The 17,819-nt window shown below is 41.6% G+C and overlaps 1 protein-coding gene across 1 annotated transcript in view; it reads left to right on the top strand.

Moving 5' to 3' along the window:
- Positions 1-17,819, top strand: part of LOC124805426 (myosin-I heavy chain) — an 804,788-nt gene that overhangs the window by 632,839 nt on the left and 154,130 nt on the right. Inside the window, exon 15 of the mRNA XM_047265991.1 lies at positions 14,124-14,284. Coding sequence (XP_047121947.1) covers positions 14,124-14,284 — 161 coding nt within the window. The remainder of the gene's footprint in view (positions 1-14,123; positions 14,285-17,819) is intronic.

The raw sequence follows: 17,819 nt of genomic DNA, 5'->3' as shown, positions 1-17,819 counted from the left end.
AAGCTTTTGCAACCCATGGTTGCTTCATCAGGAAAGAGGGAAGGGGAGGCAAAGACGAAAGGATGTGGGTTTTAAGGGAGAGCGGAAAGACTTACCTTAGGGGGAAAAAGAGACAGGTATACACTCGCGCGCGCACACACACACACACACACACACACACACACACACACACACACACACACACAAGCAGACATATGTAAAGCCTTTTTGTGTGCTGCTGCTTGTGTCCGTGTATGTGCGGATGGATATGTGTGTGTGTGTGCGAGTGTATGCCAGTCCTTTTTTCCCCATAAGGTAAGTCTTTCCGCTCCCGGGATTGGAATGACTCCTTACCCTCTCCCTTAAAACCCACATCCTTTCGTCTTTCCCTCTCCTTCCCTCTTTCCTGATGAAGCAACCGTTTGTTGCGAAAGCTTGAATTTTGTGTGTATGTTTGTTTTTGTTTGGTAAGTCACATCATCTTTGTTTTTAGATATAAAAACAAAGGTGATGAGACTTACCAAACAAAAGCGCTGGCAGGTCGATAGACACACAAACAAACACAAACATACACACAAAATTCTAGCTTTCGCAACCAACGGTTGCTTTGTCAGGAAAGAGGGAATGAGAGGGAAAGACGAAAGGATGTGGGTTTTAAGGGAGAGGATAAGGAGTCATTCGAATCCCGGGAGCGGAAAGACTTACCTTAGGGGGAAAAAAGGACGGGTATACACTCGCACACACACACATATCCATCCGCACATACACCGACACAAGCAGACATTTGTAAAGGCAAAGAGTTTGGGCAGAGATGTCAGTCGAGGCGGAAGTAAAGAGGCAAAGATGTTGTTGAAAGACAGGTGAGGTATGAGCGGCGGCAACTTGAAATTAGCGGAGGTTGAGGCCTGGCGGATAACGAGAAGAGAGGATATACTGAAGGGCAAGTTCCCATCTCCGGAGTTCTAACAGGTTGGTGTTAGTGGGAAGTATCCAGATAACCCGGACGGTGTAACACTGTGCCAAGATGTGCTGGCCGTGCACCAAGGCATGTTTAGCCACAGGGTGATCCTCATTACCAACAAACACTGTCTGCCTGTGTCCATTCATGTGAATGGACAGTTTGTTGCTGGTCATTCCCACATAGAAAGCTTCACAGTGTAGGCAGGTTAGTTGGTAAATCACGTGGGTGCTTTCACACGTGGCTCTGCCTTTGATCGTGTACACCTTCCGGGTTACAGGACTGGAGTAGGTGGTGGTGGGAGGGTGCATGGGACAGGTTTTACACCGGGGGCAGTTACAAGGGTAGGAGCCAGAGGGTAGGGAAGGTGGTTTGGGGATTTCATAGGGATGAACTAAGAGGTTACGAAGGTTAGGTGGACGGCGGAAAGACACTCTTGGTGGAGTGGGGAGGATTTCATGAAGGATGGATCTCATTTCAGGGCAGGATTTGAGGAAGTCGTATCCCTGCTGGAGAGCCACATTCAGAGTCTGATCCAGTCCCAGAAAGTATCCTGTCACAAGTGGGGCACTTTTGTGGTTCTTCTGTGGGAGGTTCTGGGTTTGAAGGGATGAGGAAGTGGCTCTGGTTATTTGCTTCTGTACCAGGTCGGAGGGTAGTTGCGGGATGCGAAAGCTGTTTTCAGGTTGTTGGTGTAATGGTTCAGGGATTCCGGACTGGAGCAGATTCGTTTGCCACAAAGACCTAGGCTGTAGGGAAGGGACCGTTTGATGTGGAATGGGTGGCAGCTGTCATAATGGAGGTACTGTTGCTTGTTGGTGGGTTTGATGTGGAGGGACGTGTGAAGCTGGCCATTGGACAGATGGAGGTCAACGTCAAGGAAAGTGGCATGGGATTTGGAGTAGGACCAGGTGAATCTGATGGAACCAAAGGAGTTGAGGTTGGAGAGGAAATTCTGGAGTTCTTTTTCACTGTGAGTCCAGATCATGAAGGAACGTATTTCTGCCTACGTAGATCAACACCTTCAACCCATTACATGCAGTCTCCCATCGTTCATCAAAGACACCAACCACTTTCTCGAACGCCTGGAATCCTTACCCAGTCTGTTACCCCCGGAATCCATCCTTGTAACCATTGATGCCCCTTCTTTATACACAAATATTCCACACGTCCAGGGCCTCGCTGTGATGGAGCACTTCCTTTCCCGCCGGTCACCTGCCACCCTACCTAAAACCTCTTTCCTCATTACCTTAGCCAGCTTCATCCTGACCCACAACTTCTTCACTTTTGAAGGCCAGACATACCAACAATTAAAGGGAACGGCCATGGGTACAGGATGGCCCCCTCGTACGCCAACCTATTCATGGGTCACTTAGAGGAAGCCTTCTTGGTCACCCAGACCTGCCAACCCAAAGTTTGGTACAGATTTATTGATGACATCTTCATGATCTGGACTCACAGTGAAGAAGAACTCCAGAATTTCCTCTCCAACCTCAACTCCTTTGGTTCCATCAGATTCACCTGGTCCTACTCCAAATCCCATGCCACTTTCCTTGACGTTGACCTCCATCTGTCCAATGGCCAGCTTCACACGTCCATCCACATCAAACCCACCAACAAGCAACAGTACCTCCATTATGACAGCTGCCACCCATTCCACATCAAACGGTCCCTTCCCTACAGCCTAGGTCTTCGTGGCAAACGAATCTGCTCCAGTCCGGAATCCCTGAACCATTACACCAACAACCTGAAAACAGCTTTCGCATCCCACAACTACCCTCCCGACCTGGTACAGAAGCAAATAACCAGAGCCACTTCCTCGTCCCTTCAAACCCAGAACCTCCCACAGAAGAACCACAAAAGTGCCCCACTTGTGACAGGATACTTTCCGGGACTGGATCAGACTCTGAATGTGGCTCTCCAGCAGGGATATGACTTCCTCAAATCCTGCCCTGAAATGAGATCCATCCTTCATGAAATCCTCCCCACTCCACCAAGAGTGTCTTTCCGCCGTCCACCTAACCTTTGTAACCTCTTAGTTCATCCCTATGAAATCCCCAAACCACCTTCCCTACCGTCTGGCTCCTACCCTTGTAACTGCCCCTGGTGTAAAACCTGTCCCATGCACCCTCCCACCACCACCTACTCCAGTCCTGTAACCCGGAAGGTGTACACGATCAAAGGCAGAGCCACGTGTGAAAGCACCCACGTGATTTACCAACTAACCTGCCTACACTGTGAAGCTTTCTATGTGGGAATGACCAGCAACAAACTGTCCATTCACATGAATGGACACAGGCAGACAGTGTTTGTTGGTAATGAGGATCACCCTGTGGCTAAACATGCCTTGGTGCACGGCCAGCACATCTTGGCACAGCGTTACACTGTCCGGGTTATCTGGATACTTCCCACTAACACCAACCTGTCAGAACTCCGGAGATGGGAACTTGCCCTTCAGTATATCCTCTCTTCTCGTTATCTGCCAGGCCTCAACCTCCACTAATTTCAAGTTGCCGCCGCTCATACCTGACCTGTCTTTCAACAACATCTTTGCCTCTTTACTTCCGCCTCGACTGCCCAAACTCTTTGCCTTTACAGATGTCTGCTTGTGTGTGTTTGTGTGTGTGTGCGAGTTTATACCCGTCTAATCACAGCTCTGTCACATTTTGTAGTTCCAGTAATTCACCTGATGCAGGATATTTGAGTCTATATGCATTCAGGTGTGGACATTCAATGACGACAAATGGTCCATAGTGTATTTGGAGAAGCTTTTTTTTTATTTCTCCATCTGCTTCAGTAGATTTTTCTTTGGTTTTCACCAAGACGCGGTTCCCAGTCTTGTTTTTAATCATCTTAAAATGCCCATCATGTCACTTTTTTCTTTCATTTGCCATCTTCCCCATATGAGTCTTAACTGCTTCCTTTCTTTTGACTGTCAGATGGGTGTATTGATATCTTTATGTGTTTGATGGCTTGATTATTCATGAAGTCATTCCACATTTTAGTCGTAAATTGTGATCCACTGTCAGACAACAACCTCTCTGGTTTTATTAATTTAGTAAAGAAATCCTTTTCCAGTTTGGTGATCTGAGTTTTGCTATTAGCTTTCCGTGTAGGATACAACAATTTGATAAATTTGGAACATACTTCAACAACCACATTCTTCATACTTCACATGCTTCATACTTCACATATTTCATACCACCAGTTATGAGTGGACTGAAATTGTCTACCGCCAATGGGTCGCCAACTTTTTTAGGTATGATACTTTCCATTTCCCCCTGGGGTGAGGTAGTGCAATGTTTCACCCTCTGGTATTTGTCACAAGAGGCCAGCTGAGCATGTACCCTTCTGACTAGATTGCTTGTGTGTGCACATCAATGACTTCTATACACTCTTGTGTCCTATAATGCACATAACTTAAGTGGGCATAGTCTATCAGCTGATCCACATACTTTTTCGGAAAGTGCTGCCGCCACTGCTTTGTTTTCTCATCTTTCCTACAAAACAAAACACCCTTCCTGCCAAAGTTTGTTTTTATATTTTTTCAGTTCAGGGTCATCATTTTGTGCTTGTCGCATGTCCTTGCAAACATCACAAATCTCTCTCTCTCCTTCTATTCCCTTCATGTGTAAGGGTTGGAACTCTTCATTTACTTCTTTCTCACCACTGCCCTCCTTCCCGACAAGTAGCTGTGGCAGTGCATCAGCTATCCAATTTTCGGTTCCATTTATACATTTTATGGTGTAGTTGAGTTGCTGCAACCAGCACATGAGACAGTCCTTTAGCAACCTACTACCCTGCAGAAAACTAAAAGCTTTATGATCAGATAGCACGTTTATCTTGCAGCCCTCCAGATACAGCCTGAAATTTTTGAACCTGTACATGAGTAACTCTTTTTCAAAAATGCTGTAGCGATGCTCACTATTATTTAACATTTGGCTGGAAAAAGCTATACTCTTGTCTTCTGTCTCTCCTCTTACTAAATTTTCCTGGAACACATCACACCCGATGCTGTAATCTGAACTGTTCACAGCTAAACAAAATGGCAGTGACATGTCAGGTAGTATAACATTTTACTACTGCATAAGCTGTTCTTTATTGCTAAGAATTCCCTTTCACACTCATCGCTCCGTGCCCAAGTTGAGTTCGTATTTAATGGTTTGTAAAGGTTTGGTGTATTCATCACCCCATTACCCAGAAAATTTCAGTAAAAACCGCACGATGCTAGGTATGATTTTTAATTGTTTTCTTGTTGTTCACCTTTTGCACTCTGAAATCACTGTAAGGTCACGGTTAAAGCAGGCGCAGACATGGTAATTGGATGTCTCTATAGACCCCCTGGCTCAGCAGCTGTTGTGGCTGAGCACCTGAAGGATAATTTGGAAAATATTTTGAGTAGATTTCCCCACCATGTTATAGTTCTGGGTGGAGATTTTAATTTCCCGGATATAGACTGGGAAAGTCAAACGTTCCTAACGAGTGGCAGGGACAAAGAATCCAATGAAATTTTTTTAAGTTCATCTGAAAACTACCTTGAGCAGTTAAACAGAGAACAGACTCATGGTGATAACATATTAGACCTTCTGGTGACAAACACCCCCCATGAACCATAGACCTTGCCATTGGTGGGGAGGCTTGCGTGCCTCAGCGATACAGATAGCCGTACCGTAGGTGCAACCACAATGGAGGGGTATCTGTTGAGAGGCCAGACAAACGTGTGGTTCCTGAAGAGGGGCAGCAGCCTTTTCAGAAGTTGCAGGGGCAACAGTCTGGATGATTGACTGATCTGGCCTTGTAACACTAACCAAAACGGCCTTGCTGTTGTGGTACTGCGAACGGCTGAAAGCAAGGGGAAACTACAGGCGTAATTTTTCCCGAGGGCATGCAGCTTTACTGTATGGTTAAATGATGATGGTGTCCTCTTGGGTAAAATATTCCGGAGGTGAAATAGTCCCCCATTCATATCTCTGGGCGGGGACTAGTCAGGAGGACGTCGTTATCAGGAGAAAGAAAACTGGCATTCTGCAGATCAGAGCGTGGAATGTCAGATCCCTTAATCGGGCGGGTAGGTTAGAAAATTTAAAAAGGGAAATGGATAGGTTAAAGTTGGATATAGTGGGAATTAGTGAAGTTCAGTGGCAGGAGGAACAAGACTTTTGGTCAGGTGAATACAGGGTTATAAATACAAAATCAAATAGGGGTAATGCAGGAGTAGGTTTAATAATGAATTAAAAAAATAGGAGTGCGGGTAAGCTACTACAAACAGCACAGTGAACGCATTGTTGTGGCCAAGATAGACATGAAGCCCACGCCTACTACAGTAGTACAAGTTTATATGCCAACTAGCTCTGCAGATGACGAAGAAATTGAAGAAATGTATGATGAAATAAAAGAAATTATTCAGATGGTGAAGGGAGACGAAAATTTAATAGTCATGGGTGACTGTAATTCGGTAGTAGGAAAAGGGAGAGAAGGAAATGTAGTAGGTGAATATGGGTTGGGGGTAAGAAATGAAAGAGGAAGCTGCCTGGTAGAATTTTGCGCAGAGCATAACTTAATCATAGCTAACACTTGGTTCAAGAATCATCAAAGAAGGCTGTATACATGGAAGAACCCTGGAGATACTAAAAGGTATCAGATAGATTATATAATGGTAAGACAGAGATTTAGGAACTAGATTTTAAATTGTAAGACATTTCCAGGGGCAGATGTGGACTCTGACCACAATCTGTTTGTTATGAACTGTAGATTAAAACTGAAGAAACATGGAAAAAGGTGGGAATTTAAGGAGATGGGGCCTGGATAAACTGAAAGAACCAGAGGTTGTACAGAGTTTCAGGGAGAGCATAAGGGAACAATTGACAAGAATGGGGGAAAGAAATACAGTAGAAGAAGAATGGGTAGCTTTGAGGGATGAAGTAGTGAAGGCAGCAGAGGATCAAGTGAGTAAAAAGACGAGGGCTAATAGAAATCATTGGGTGACAGAAGAAATATTGAATTTAATTGACGAAAGGAGAAAATATAAAAATGCAGTAAATGAAGCAGGCAAAAAGGAATACAAACATCTCAAAAATGAGATCGACAGGAAGTGCAAAATGGCTAAGCAGGCATGGCTAGAGGACAAATGTAAGGATATACCGGTAGAGGCTTATCTCACTAGAGGTAAGATAGATACTGCCTACAGGAAAATTAAAGAGACCTTTGGAGAAAAGAGAACGACTTGTATGAATATCAAGAGCTCAGATGGAAACCCAGTTCTAAGCAAAGAAGGGAAAGCAGAAAGGTGGAAAGAGTATATAGAGGGTCTATACAAGGGCGATGGACTGGATGACAATATTATGGAAATAGAAGAGGATGTAGATGAAGATGAAATGGGAGATATGATACTGCGTGAAGAGTTTGACAGAGCACTGAAAGACCTGAGTCGAAACAAGGCCCCGGGAGTAGACAACATTCCATTAGAACTACTGACAGCCTTGGGAGAGCCAGTACTGACAAAACTCTACCATCTGGTGAGCAAAATGTATGGGACAGGCGAAATACCCTCAGACTTCAAGAATAATATAATAATTCCAATCCCAAAGAAAGCAGGCGTTGACAGATGTGAAAATTACTGAACTATCAGTTTAATAAGTCACAGCTGCAAAATACTAACGCGAATTCTTTACAGACGAATGGAAAAACTGGTAGAAGCCGACCTTGGGGAAGATCAGTTTGGATTCCGTAGAAATATGGGGACACGTGAGGCAATACTGACGCTACGACTTATTTTAGAAGCTAGATTAAGAAAAGGCAAACCTACGTTTCTAGTATTTGTAGACTTAGAGAAAGCTTTTGACAATGTTGACTGGAATACTCTCTTTCAAATTCTGAAGGTGGCAGGAGTAAAATACAGGGAGCGAAAGGCTATTTACAATTTGTACAGAAACCAGATGGCAGTTATAAGAGTCGAGGGACATGAAAGGGAAGCAGTGGTTGGGAAGGGAGTGAGACGGGGTTGTAGCCTCTCCCCGATGTTATTCAATCTGTATATTGAGCAAGCAGTACAGGAAACAAAAGAAAAATTCAGAGTAGGTATTAAAATCCATGGAGAAGAAATAAAAATTTTGAGGTTCGCCGATGACATTGTAATTCTGTCAGAGACAGCAAAGGACTTGGAAGAGCAGTTGAACGGAATGGACAGTGTCTTGAAAGGAGGATATAAGATGTACATCAACAAAGGCAAAATGAGAGTAATGGAATGTAGTCGAATTAAGTTGGGTGATGCTGAGGGAATTAGATTAGGAAATGAGACACTTAAAGCAGTAAAGTAGTTTTGCTATTTGGGGAGCAAAATAACTGATGATGGTCGAAGTAGAGAGGATATAAAATGTAGACTGGAACTTCGGGTATAGATTTAAGTGTCTGGAAGTCGTTTCTGAAAGTATATGTATGGAGTTTAGCCATGTATGGAAGTGAAACATGGACGATAAATATTTAGACAAGAAGAGAATAGAAGCTTTCGAAATGTGGTGCTACAGAAGAATCCTGAAGATTAGATGGGTAGATCACATAACGAATGAGGAGGTACTGAATAGGATTGGGGAGAAGAGGAGTTTGTGGCACAACTTGTCTAGAAGAAGGGATCGGTTGGTATGACATGTTCTGAGGCATCAAGGGATCACAAATTTAGTATTGGAGGGCAGCGTGCAGGGTAAAAATCGTAGAGGGAGACCAAGAGATGAATGCACTAAGCAGATTCAGAAGGATATAGGTTGCAGTAGGTACTGGGAGATGAAGAAGCTTGCACAGGATAGAGTAGCATGGAGAGCTGCTCAGGACTGAAGACCACAACAACAACAACAGCAACAACGTGACAAACAGACCCGAACTATTTGAAACAGTTAACGCAGAACAGGGAATCAGTGATCATAAAGCGGTTATTGCATCGATGATTTCAGCCATAAATAGAAGTATTAAAAAAGGCAGGAAGATTTTTCTGTTTAGCAAAAGTGACAAAAAGCTGATTTCAGAGTACCTGACGGCTCAACACAAAAGTTTTGTCTCAAGTACAGATAGTGTTGAGGATCAGTGGACAAAGTTCAAAACCATCGCACAATATGCGTTAGATGAGTATGTGCCAAGAAAGATCATAAGAGATGGAAAAGAGCCACTGTGGTACAACAACCGAGTTAGAAAACTGCTGCGGAAGCAAAGGGAACTTCAAAGCAAACATAAACATAGCCAAAGCCTTGCAGACAAACAAAAATTACGCAAAGTAGTGTGAGGAGGGCTATGCAAGAGGCGTTCAATGAATTCGATAGTAAGGTTCTATGTACTGACTTGGCAGAAAATCGGAAGAAATTTTGGTCTTATGTCAAAGCGGTTGGTGGATCAAAACAAAATGTCCAGACACTCTGTGACCAAAATGGTACTGAAACAGAGGATGACAGACTAAAGGCCAAAATACTAAGTGTCTTTTTCCAAAGCTGTTTCACAGTAGAAGACTGCACTGTAGTTCCTTCTCTAGATTGTCGCACAGATGACAAAATGGTAGATATCGAAATAGACGACAGAGGCATAGAGAAACAATTAAAATCACTCAAAAGAGGAAAGGCTGCTGGGCCTGATGGGATACCAGTTCGATTTTACATGGAGTACGTGAAGGAACTTGCCCCCCTTCTTGCAGCGGTGTACCATAGTTCTCTAGAAGAGCGTAGCATTCCAAAGGATTGCAAAAGGGTGCAGGTCATCCCCGTTTTCAGGAAGGGACGTCGAACAGATTTGCAGAACTATAGACCATATCTCTAACGTCGATCAGTTGTAGAATTTTGGAACACGTATTATGTTTGAGTATAATGACTTTTCTGGAGACTAGAAATCTACTCTGTAGGAATCAGCATGGGTTTCAAAAAAGACGGTTGTGTGAAACCCAGCTTGCGCTGTTCGTCCACGAGACTCAGAGGGCCATAGACACGGGTTCATAGGTAGATGTCGTGTTTCTTGACTTCCGCTAGGCATTCGATACAGTTCCCCACAGTCGTTTAATGAACAAAGTAAGAGCGTATGGACTGTCAGACAAATTGTGTGATTGGATTGAAGAGTTCCTAGATAACAGAACGCAGCATGTCATTCTCAATGGAGAGAAGTCTTCCGAAGTAAGAGTGATTTCAGGTGTGCCGCAGGGGAGTGTCGTAGGACCGTTGCTATTCACAATATACCTAAAAGACCTTGTGGATGACATCAGAAGTTCACTGAGGCTTTTTGCGGATGATGCTGTGGTGTATCGAGAGGTTGCAACAATGGAAAATTGTACTGAAATGCAGGAGGATCTGCAGCGCATTGACGCATGTTGCAGGGAATGGCAATTGAATCTCAATGTAGACAAGTGTAATGTGCTGCGAATACACAGAAAGAAAGATCCCTTATCATTTAGCTACAATATAGCAGGTCAGCAACTGGAAGCAGTTAATGCCATAAATTATCTGGGAGTACGCATTAGGAGTGATTTAAAATGGAATGATCATATAAAGTTGATCGTCGGTAAAGCAGATCCCAGACTGTGATTCATTGGAAGAATCCTAAGGAAAAGCAATCCGAAAACAAAGGAAGTAGGTTACAGTACGCTTGTTCGTCCGCTGCTTGAATACTGCTCAGCAGTGTGGGATCCGTACCAGACAGGGTTGATAGAAGAGATAGAGTAGATCCAATGGAGAGCAGGGCGCTTCGTTACAGGATCATTTAGTAATCGCGAAAGTGTTACAGAGTTGATAGATAAACTCCAGTGGAAGACTCTGCAGGAGAGACACTCAGTAGCTCAGTTGAAGTTTCGAGAACATGCCTTCACCGAAGAGTCAAGCAGTATATTGCTCCCTCCTGCGTATATCTTGCGAAGAGACCATGAGGATAAAATCAGAGAGATTAGAGCCCACACAGAGGCATACCGACAATCCTTCTTTCCACGAAGAATATGAGACTGGAATAGAAGGGAGAACCGATAGAGGTACTCAAGGTACCCTCCGCCACACACCGTCAGGTGGCTTGCGGAGTGTGGATGTAGATGTAGATGAAGTTTCTCACTGCATGACAGAATACCTTTGGGTGAGAGTTTGTGACCTAAAAACTGAATTTCTGCTATAAAAAAATTCACACTTAAAGAGTCTTAAGGTCATTCTTCCCTTTCTTCGGGTCAAGAGCATTTCCTCCAACAACTCGCAATATTCTTGCCAAGATTCTGTGGCACTCAAAATATCGTCTTCATAGACGACAAGTTTGCGCCTTAATCAACCTCGTAGTATGTGACTTAGCACTCTCACTAAAACCACAACAGATATTGTTAATCAGAATGGCACCACTTTGAAGCAATAACTTCACCTATCCAACAGGAAAGTTGTATAGTAGTAGTAGCAGCAGCTTTATTCATCCATAGGTGTCTTTTTTTACAAGGATATAGGACATGCTCCTTTCAGCCGATGGAATCTGCCAAAAGCCAGAGGTCAGATCGATACTCGGCATCAGTTTTATATTACAAAAATTCAGTAGTAGTTCTTTCAGATTGCCTGGCTGAGCTCGTTCTCTTGTCTTACTATTGCCTTATTCAACTTGCGAGTGTCTAAAACTATTCTTTCTTTTTAACAATTACAATCAGTTCGGAGTAATAACTCTTACATTGTTCCACAATATCTCATTCTAGCATCTGCGTTAGTCTAGCCCACACTGCCTCCTGACCGGCAATAGCAATCACTTACAGTTTTGATCTGATAGGCTAGTGTGGCCTCACCTTAACTGAATTTAAAAGTTCATAAACATGCCAGGCTTGTCTGAGAAAATATCTTCATACTGACTCAACAAATTACATAATTCCTCATTTGAAATATCTTGTTCCGCTTCAGTAATCTGTATTATTCAGTCCCAACCTTCAGTAATTACTGGATGAACAATTTGTTGGTCTCCAGTTAACAGATTTTTGAACCTTATTTTCCTTTTCTTACCCTCCAATTCAAATTTAAGGTATTTCTCAACACAATTCAAAGAATTTTTATATTTACACAGGAAACCCTTACCCAGCATGATATCTTGAAATAAACTATTCACTATAAAACATCTTATACTAAAACAGTAATCACAACACATAAACTCTAAATGCATTTTATGTTTTATGGGTTTACTTAGGTCACCAACAGCACTCTTAATCTTAACACTGTTAACTGAAAAAATTTCATAGTTTCTATTCCTGTTTCTGTGTACAAATTGCTCTGATATGGCCAAGACATTACTACCAGAATCTAAAAGTGCACTTATGATTTCATTACCCACCTTGATTTCTAATACAGGTTGCGCATTGATGATTTCATTATCACCATCAAACAATTCATTAAACACTTCCTTTGCCCCGATTTTTTCTTTCCTCCTTTCAAGATCTCTTGCTTCTTTATATTTCTCATGTGCCCACAAGTGAGGTAGTAATGACTTCAAAATTTTCCCATACCATTTCCAACCATTTATAGAGCAGTGATTTTCTTCCTTGTCGTGCCACTCAATATTAACGTCATGTCTTAAACAAATACTTTCCCCTTTATCCACTTCTATTTTCTTCCGAACCACCTCTAAATCATCTGTAGCCCTTAAATTGTCCTCAGAATCCTTAGTTTCACTGTCCCCTTCCTCTGAAGTAATGATATCAGTAGCTGCAACATTCTCACAACTAACCATGCAACTTAAAACTTCATCTTCCTTACACAACACCCCACTTATTTCTGCCAAATCACTACAAACTTTATCACAGGTAACTCCATTAACACTCGTTAACAACTCATAAGTTTCATTACTTAAAACATACATTACGTCCGTCGATACGTTATAGAAACCACCAGCAATAAGGGGCTGATGATCTCAGATGTTAAGTCCCATAGTGCTTAAAGCCATTTGAACCATCACCAACAATAACTGTCAACCTAATCTGATACGCTACACAAATTGCTGTTACTGCACTGTACCACATCATGATTCCACCACTGTCTCCATAACATTTTCTCTCCTCTCAGAATTGTCTAACACTTTGCATTCTGATCCACTACCTAGCACATTAGTTTCACATTCATTCCTCAACATCTACTCATAAGCCATAAAAAGAAATTAATCCACAAACTCCTTCCTCTGAGATATCTAAATCAGTAGCCCCAGTTTTTGCAACGTCAGCCTCTAAAATATCAACGTTGCTTCCCTGTAACAATAAATCACCCACTTCTGCTGATACGTAATCAAATTCATCACCAGTTAATGAGACTACTCCTATGCTGCCTTCTTGAATTTCCTTCTCATTTTTCCATCAATATATTACAGAATTCATCTCTGTCTTTTGCTAATGCACGTGGCTCACCAGTAGCGGTCATGGCTGTCCGCCCAGCCATGATGCACTCTCTGCCCTCGGGCCGCACAGCTTTGCAAACAAATTCACATTACCTTCTAGGCGATTGGTTAGCTTGCCTTTAGTACAACTGAACACTATTAAGACTGTAGGTCTAAATTTGGTGGCATATATATATGAGCCAGGCTGGCTAGTGTTTCTCAAACTGCAGCACTCCTGGCCTGTAAGCCACAAGCAGGGGCAGCCAGAAATAATTGTTGAGAAACTATGACTTCATTCGCCCTGGCTTTCCTGTGTAGTCAGCTGCTCCAAAAGCCTTGCTGGAGCTCTCAGGTGCCACAGCTTCTACTTCCAGAGATGCTGACTGGTGCCTTCTGAATAAGCATTCTTATGTACTGAAGATGCACTCTTATGCCATGACAGCTAGTTATCCAGCTGTCATGCACTTACAGGTGAAACCATTGTGCAACATAAGGCAATGTTATGGGGGGATGAGAAACATGATTTTACTTCTGTGAAGAATTTACATGTCAGAGGCTTCATATAGCTTGTTTGTAACTTGTACTTCCATCTATAACAGCATCAGTCTTAGGTTTCCCCTAAATCGCTCCAGGCAAATGCTGGGATGGTTTCTTTGAAAGGACATCAGAAATAGATATTTATTTGGGTTTAAGTGTCAATGCCAAAAGTCAGTACTGTATTTTGTCCTGATCTTAGCGGGTATCAGCTATTTATTTATATGCCTTTCCAGCAAATATCAGAGGGGGTGTTTTGGTGAGTGAACCAAGAAACTCTGTTTCATAAGATTAAGTTTGTAATATTGTTTCATTGAACTAGGTTGCTGCTGCTTTGCGTGAAATGCGCCGAGTAGAGGAGGAAATGAGAAAACGAGAACGCTTAGAGGAGGAACGAAGGCAGCGTCAAGAGGAGGTGGATCAGCAGCAGCAACAACAGCAAGAAATGGTGGAAAATCAGCAAGCATTAGAGGAAAGTGAAAGGTGAGTTTCTATTGTATAGTACTCTTGGCACTTAAGGTTGTATGGCAGCAATAGCTACAGTAATTTGAGAGACACTTCTGTATTTTATTTCCCCTGTGTTTTTGCAGGTAGTACCTTTCTTCAGTATAGTATTTCTTTATTAATCTATTGCATTATTTTGTTCTTCATTTCCTATCCCTTAGGCAGAAGTAATTTTCACAAGTAATGTGGTTGCCAGCAGCTGCTGTCATCCAATTCTGTAACGTACTAACAGCAACTAGAGCACCATTGTTGATCACTGAGTTTTATTTGTTGTTTTGTGTTCTAAGTATTTTGTGGCAAATAAGACATTTTGCAGTATGTATTACATTACATATCCACTCATATTTCCTACATAAGATCACATTTCATATTTGATTACATGAAACATCTAGTTCGTTCTGAAGGTTTGCGCAGGAGAGCTTCTGTAAAGTTTGGAAGGTAGGAGATGAGATACTGGCAGAAGTAAAGCTGTGAGGACCGGGCGTGAGTCCTGCTTTGACAGCTCAGATGGTAGAGCACTTGCCCGGGAAAGGCAAAGGTCCCGAGTTCGAGTCTCGGTCAGTCACACAGTTTTAATCTGCCAGGAAGTTTCATATCAGTGCACACTCTGCTGCAGAGTGAAAATCTCATTCTGAAAATCACTCTGCACACTAAAACACATCTAACCTTTCTATTTGTCAAAAACAAAGTATCCTGAACACTTCAAACTGAACTTGTGTTCAGGACATGTGTACAAACATAACAAAAAAAAAAAAAAAAAGGATTGATAATTGAATGTACGTTGCCTGCACAATTTGAAAAGTCACTTTACTATTTGAACAACCCTTGCATATTAGGAGACAGATGTAGTTATGTTTGAATTTAAGCATATATGTGTGTACTTTGAATTTAAGCATATATGTGTGTACTTTTGTTAGTGCTGATAAATTACTTTGTCTGAAAAGTATGTGATTTTCAAATATGTGATTTTCTGCCATTTTTACAAGTCTGTTGCTTACAAATTTTAGATATAGTAAATGCTTTTTGCATTAAATTAATTAACATTAGTTAAATGAAATAAGTTAAATGAAATAAGTTCAAGAAACATAATTTGTTGGACAAATAAATTTATTGTATGGATTCGTGTTTTTTATCATTGATATGGTATTGTTTTTGTCTCATGCAGTTCTCTCATGTCTGTTATGTTTATGTTACAAGCAATCAGTATCATGGAATAGTTGGCATGGATAAAGGGTCAGTATGATATTATTAAGAACTATAACTAAGAGATCAAAATCACTGAACACGTAAAGAAGCAGACATATTAGATGTTTACTTCTGCATCTTTTAAAAATAATTTTATAATTGTATTCTGGAGATGTTATGTTTTGGTCATTTTCTTTTAGTACAGGAATGACTTCTGCATGAAACCTTTTTATATCTTTCAACAACTTCATAGTGGAGTGATTCTAACAGCAGAAATGAACGGTCTCATGGTTTCTCACCTGCTAACGTGGCACAAAAATATATAATGCTGTGTTTCAGTGGGATATACTCATATATGTGAGGGTACATAGCTGCACAGGAAATTGGAATGTATTGAGCAAGAGGCATGCACATAGGAAAGGAACCTTTTTTGTATGCCTGTTTGTTGGTCTGCACCTTCTTTATTTCAAGAGAAACAATGTATACTCATTTATATAACTATATTCCAATATGAGTATTTTATTCATTGAAACATGTCATTTCAAGCTGTATATTTGTCACCAGATGAATTTTCACTCTGCATTGGAGTGTGCACAGATTTGAAACTTTCTGGCAAATGAAAACTATGTAACAGACTGGGACTTGAATGTGGGATTTTGCCTATTATGGCATGTGCTGTAATCGCTGAGCTATCCAAGCACAACTTATGACCCTCCCTAATAGCTTTACTTCCACCAGTACTCCTTCTCTGTTCACAATGTATTTGAACAAAGTGTACAAAGTTATCAATTATATCAACAAAATATAAAGCTCCAACTGGGTGAGCTCTTCAAAAAGGTATGAGTCTTTGGATGAATATCAATCTTACCATTTCCGATAAAGCATAAAGTTGGCATTTCTGTCTTTCTCATCTAAATGATGGGAGGGAGCAATTTGCTCCTCCCATTGCAGCAGGGCAAGCTATGGAAGAGGCTGTGTTTGAACATCTGTGTAATCTATCAGGCTCTGCCTCACCTCCTATCCACAAGTATTTTGGGCTCGTTCACTCAATGTATTGTTCACAGTATTGACACAGTGCATGACATCCTTCCTGTTTAATGAGACTAATGGTCCTACTGTCTATGTTCTTCTTATTAAACAATCCCAAATCCATTGGCCATGCCAAGCTTCCTAATATGTTCAAAATAATACACCAAGAGTATTTTTCTGAATCCAAGATGAGGGCTTTTCCAAAAATTATGTACTGAATAGAACCTTGAGCTTCCATTAAATTGTAACTACTCTCTGCCATGCCCACCGCTTTAACCTAAAACGCACATATGTGCTTTGAGCATTGTTTAGCAGTAGGTGTATGTTGTGACTATTTTTTTATCAGCTGTTGATTGGCTTTAGAGATACCATTTCTGAACTGTGTACTAAAATGCGTAATAGATTGTAGTTTGGAACAGCATGGCTCAGCATCCAATTATTCAACAGGCTGCAGGTGTTACTATGCAGCAAATGTCAGAATTATGGTTGTTTGGCATGCAGAAGCAACAAACAGCTGTGTAGCTTCGAGGAAGTATGGAGTTACAGAAGCCAATGTTCGTCAGTGGAAAGTGACTAATGACATCTGAAAAATGTGAAGCCAACTAGGAAAGCTTTCGGCGGCCCACCAGTTGGACATTTCAAAAATATTAAAGTGGAAATAGTGGTGTCTGTGCACAAAAAACGCAAAAAAGAAATGGTATCTCCCATGATGTGATACCAAATAAAGCATGTCAGATGGCACAGGAACATGATATCCTTTTTAAAGCCAGTTGCACGAGGTGTGCAATGATGATGTGATGCAATGTACTTGTGCTGCAACATTGAATATCCCTTGTTCGGCATCATATCTGGAGAAGTTGGTCAAGTATCAGGGACATATTATGAGACCAAGAAAGGAACATTCTTACCTTCTAGGTTAAATCAGAAATGCTGACAAGACTCCTGTTTACTTCTTCCATACAGTCTGAGGGAGGAGGCTATGAACTCTTATAAAGAATCAAGGGATACTGATCCTTGATGCTTTAAAATTGGCATCTGACACCAACAGCGAAAGCAGAAATCTTGAAATTAAACACAGACATTACCATCACTCCGGAAGGCATGACTTCACAACTGCAAGTGTTAAATGGGATGTTGAATAAGCCATTTAAAGGCCATCTGAAGCAGCTGTACGGCAGTTCATTACTTCACAGTGGTTGAATCCTGACCCCTACTGGGAAGTTGATGAAGCCTAATTGCAGAATGGGTACAAACTGTTTGGACATGCTTATCCAGTGTATCATTTGTGTAATGTTTTAAG

This window comes from Schistocerca piceifrons, chromosome 1 (assembly GCF_021461385.2).
Source record: "Schistocerca piceifrons isolate TAMUIC-IGC-003096 chromosome 1, iqSchPice1.1, whole genome shotgun sequence".
NCBI lineage: Eukaryota > Metazoa > Arthropoda > Insecta > Orthoptera > Acrididae > Schistocerca > Schistocerca piceifrons.
This window is presented reverse-complemented; position numbering and strand designations above follow the sequence as displayed.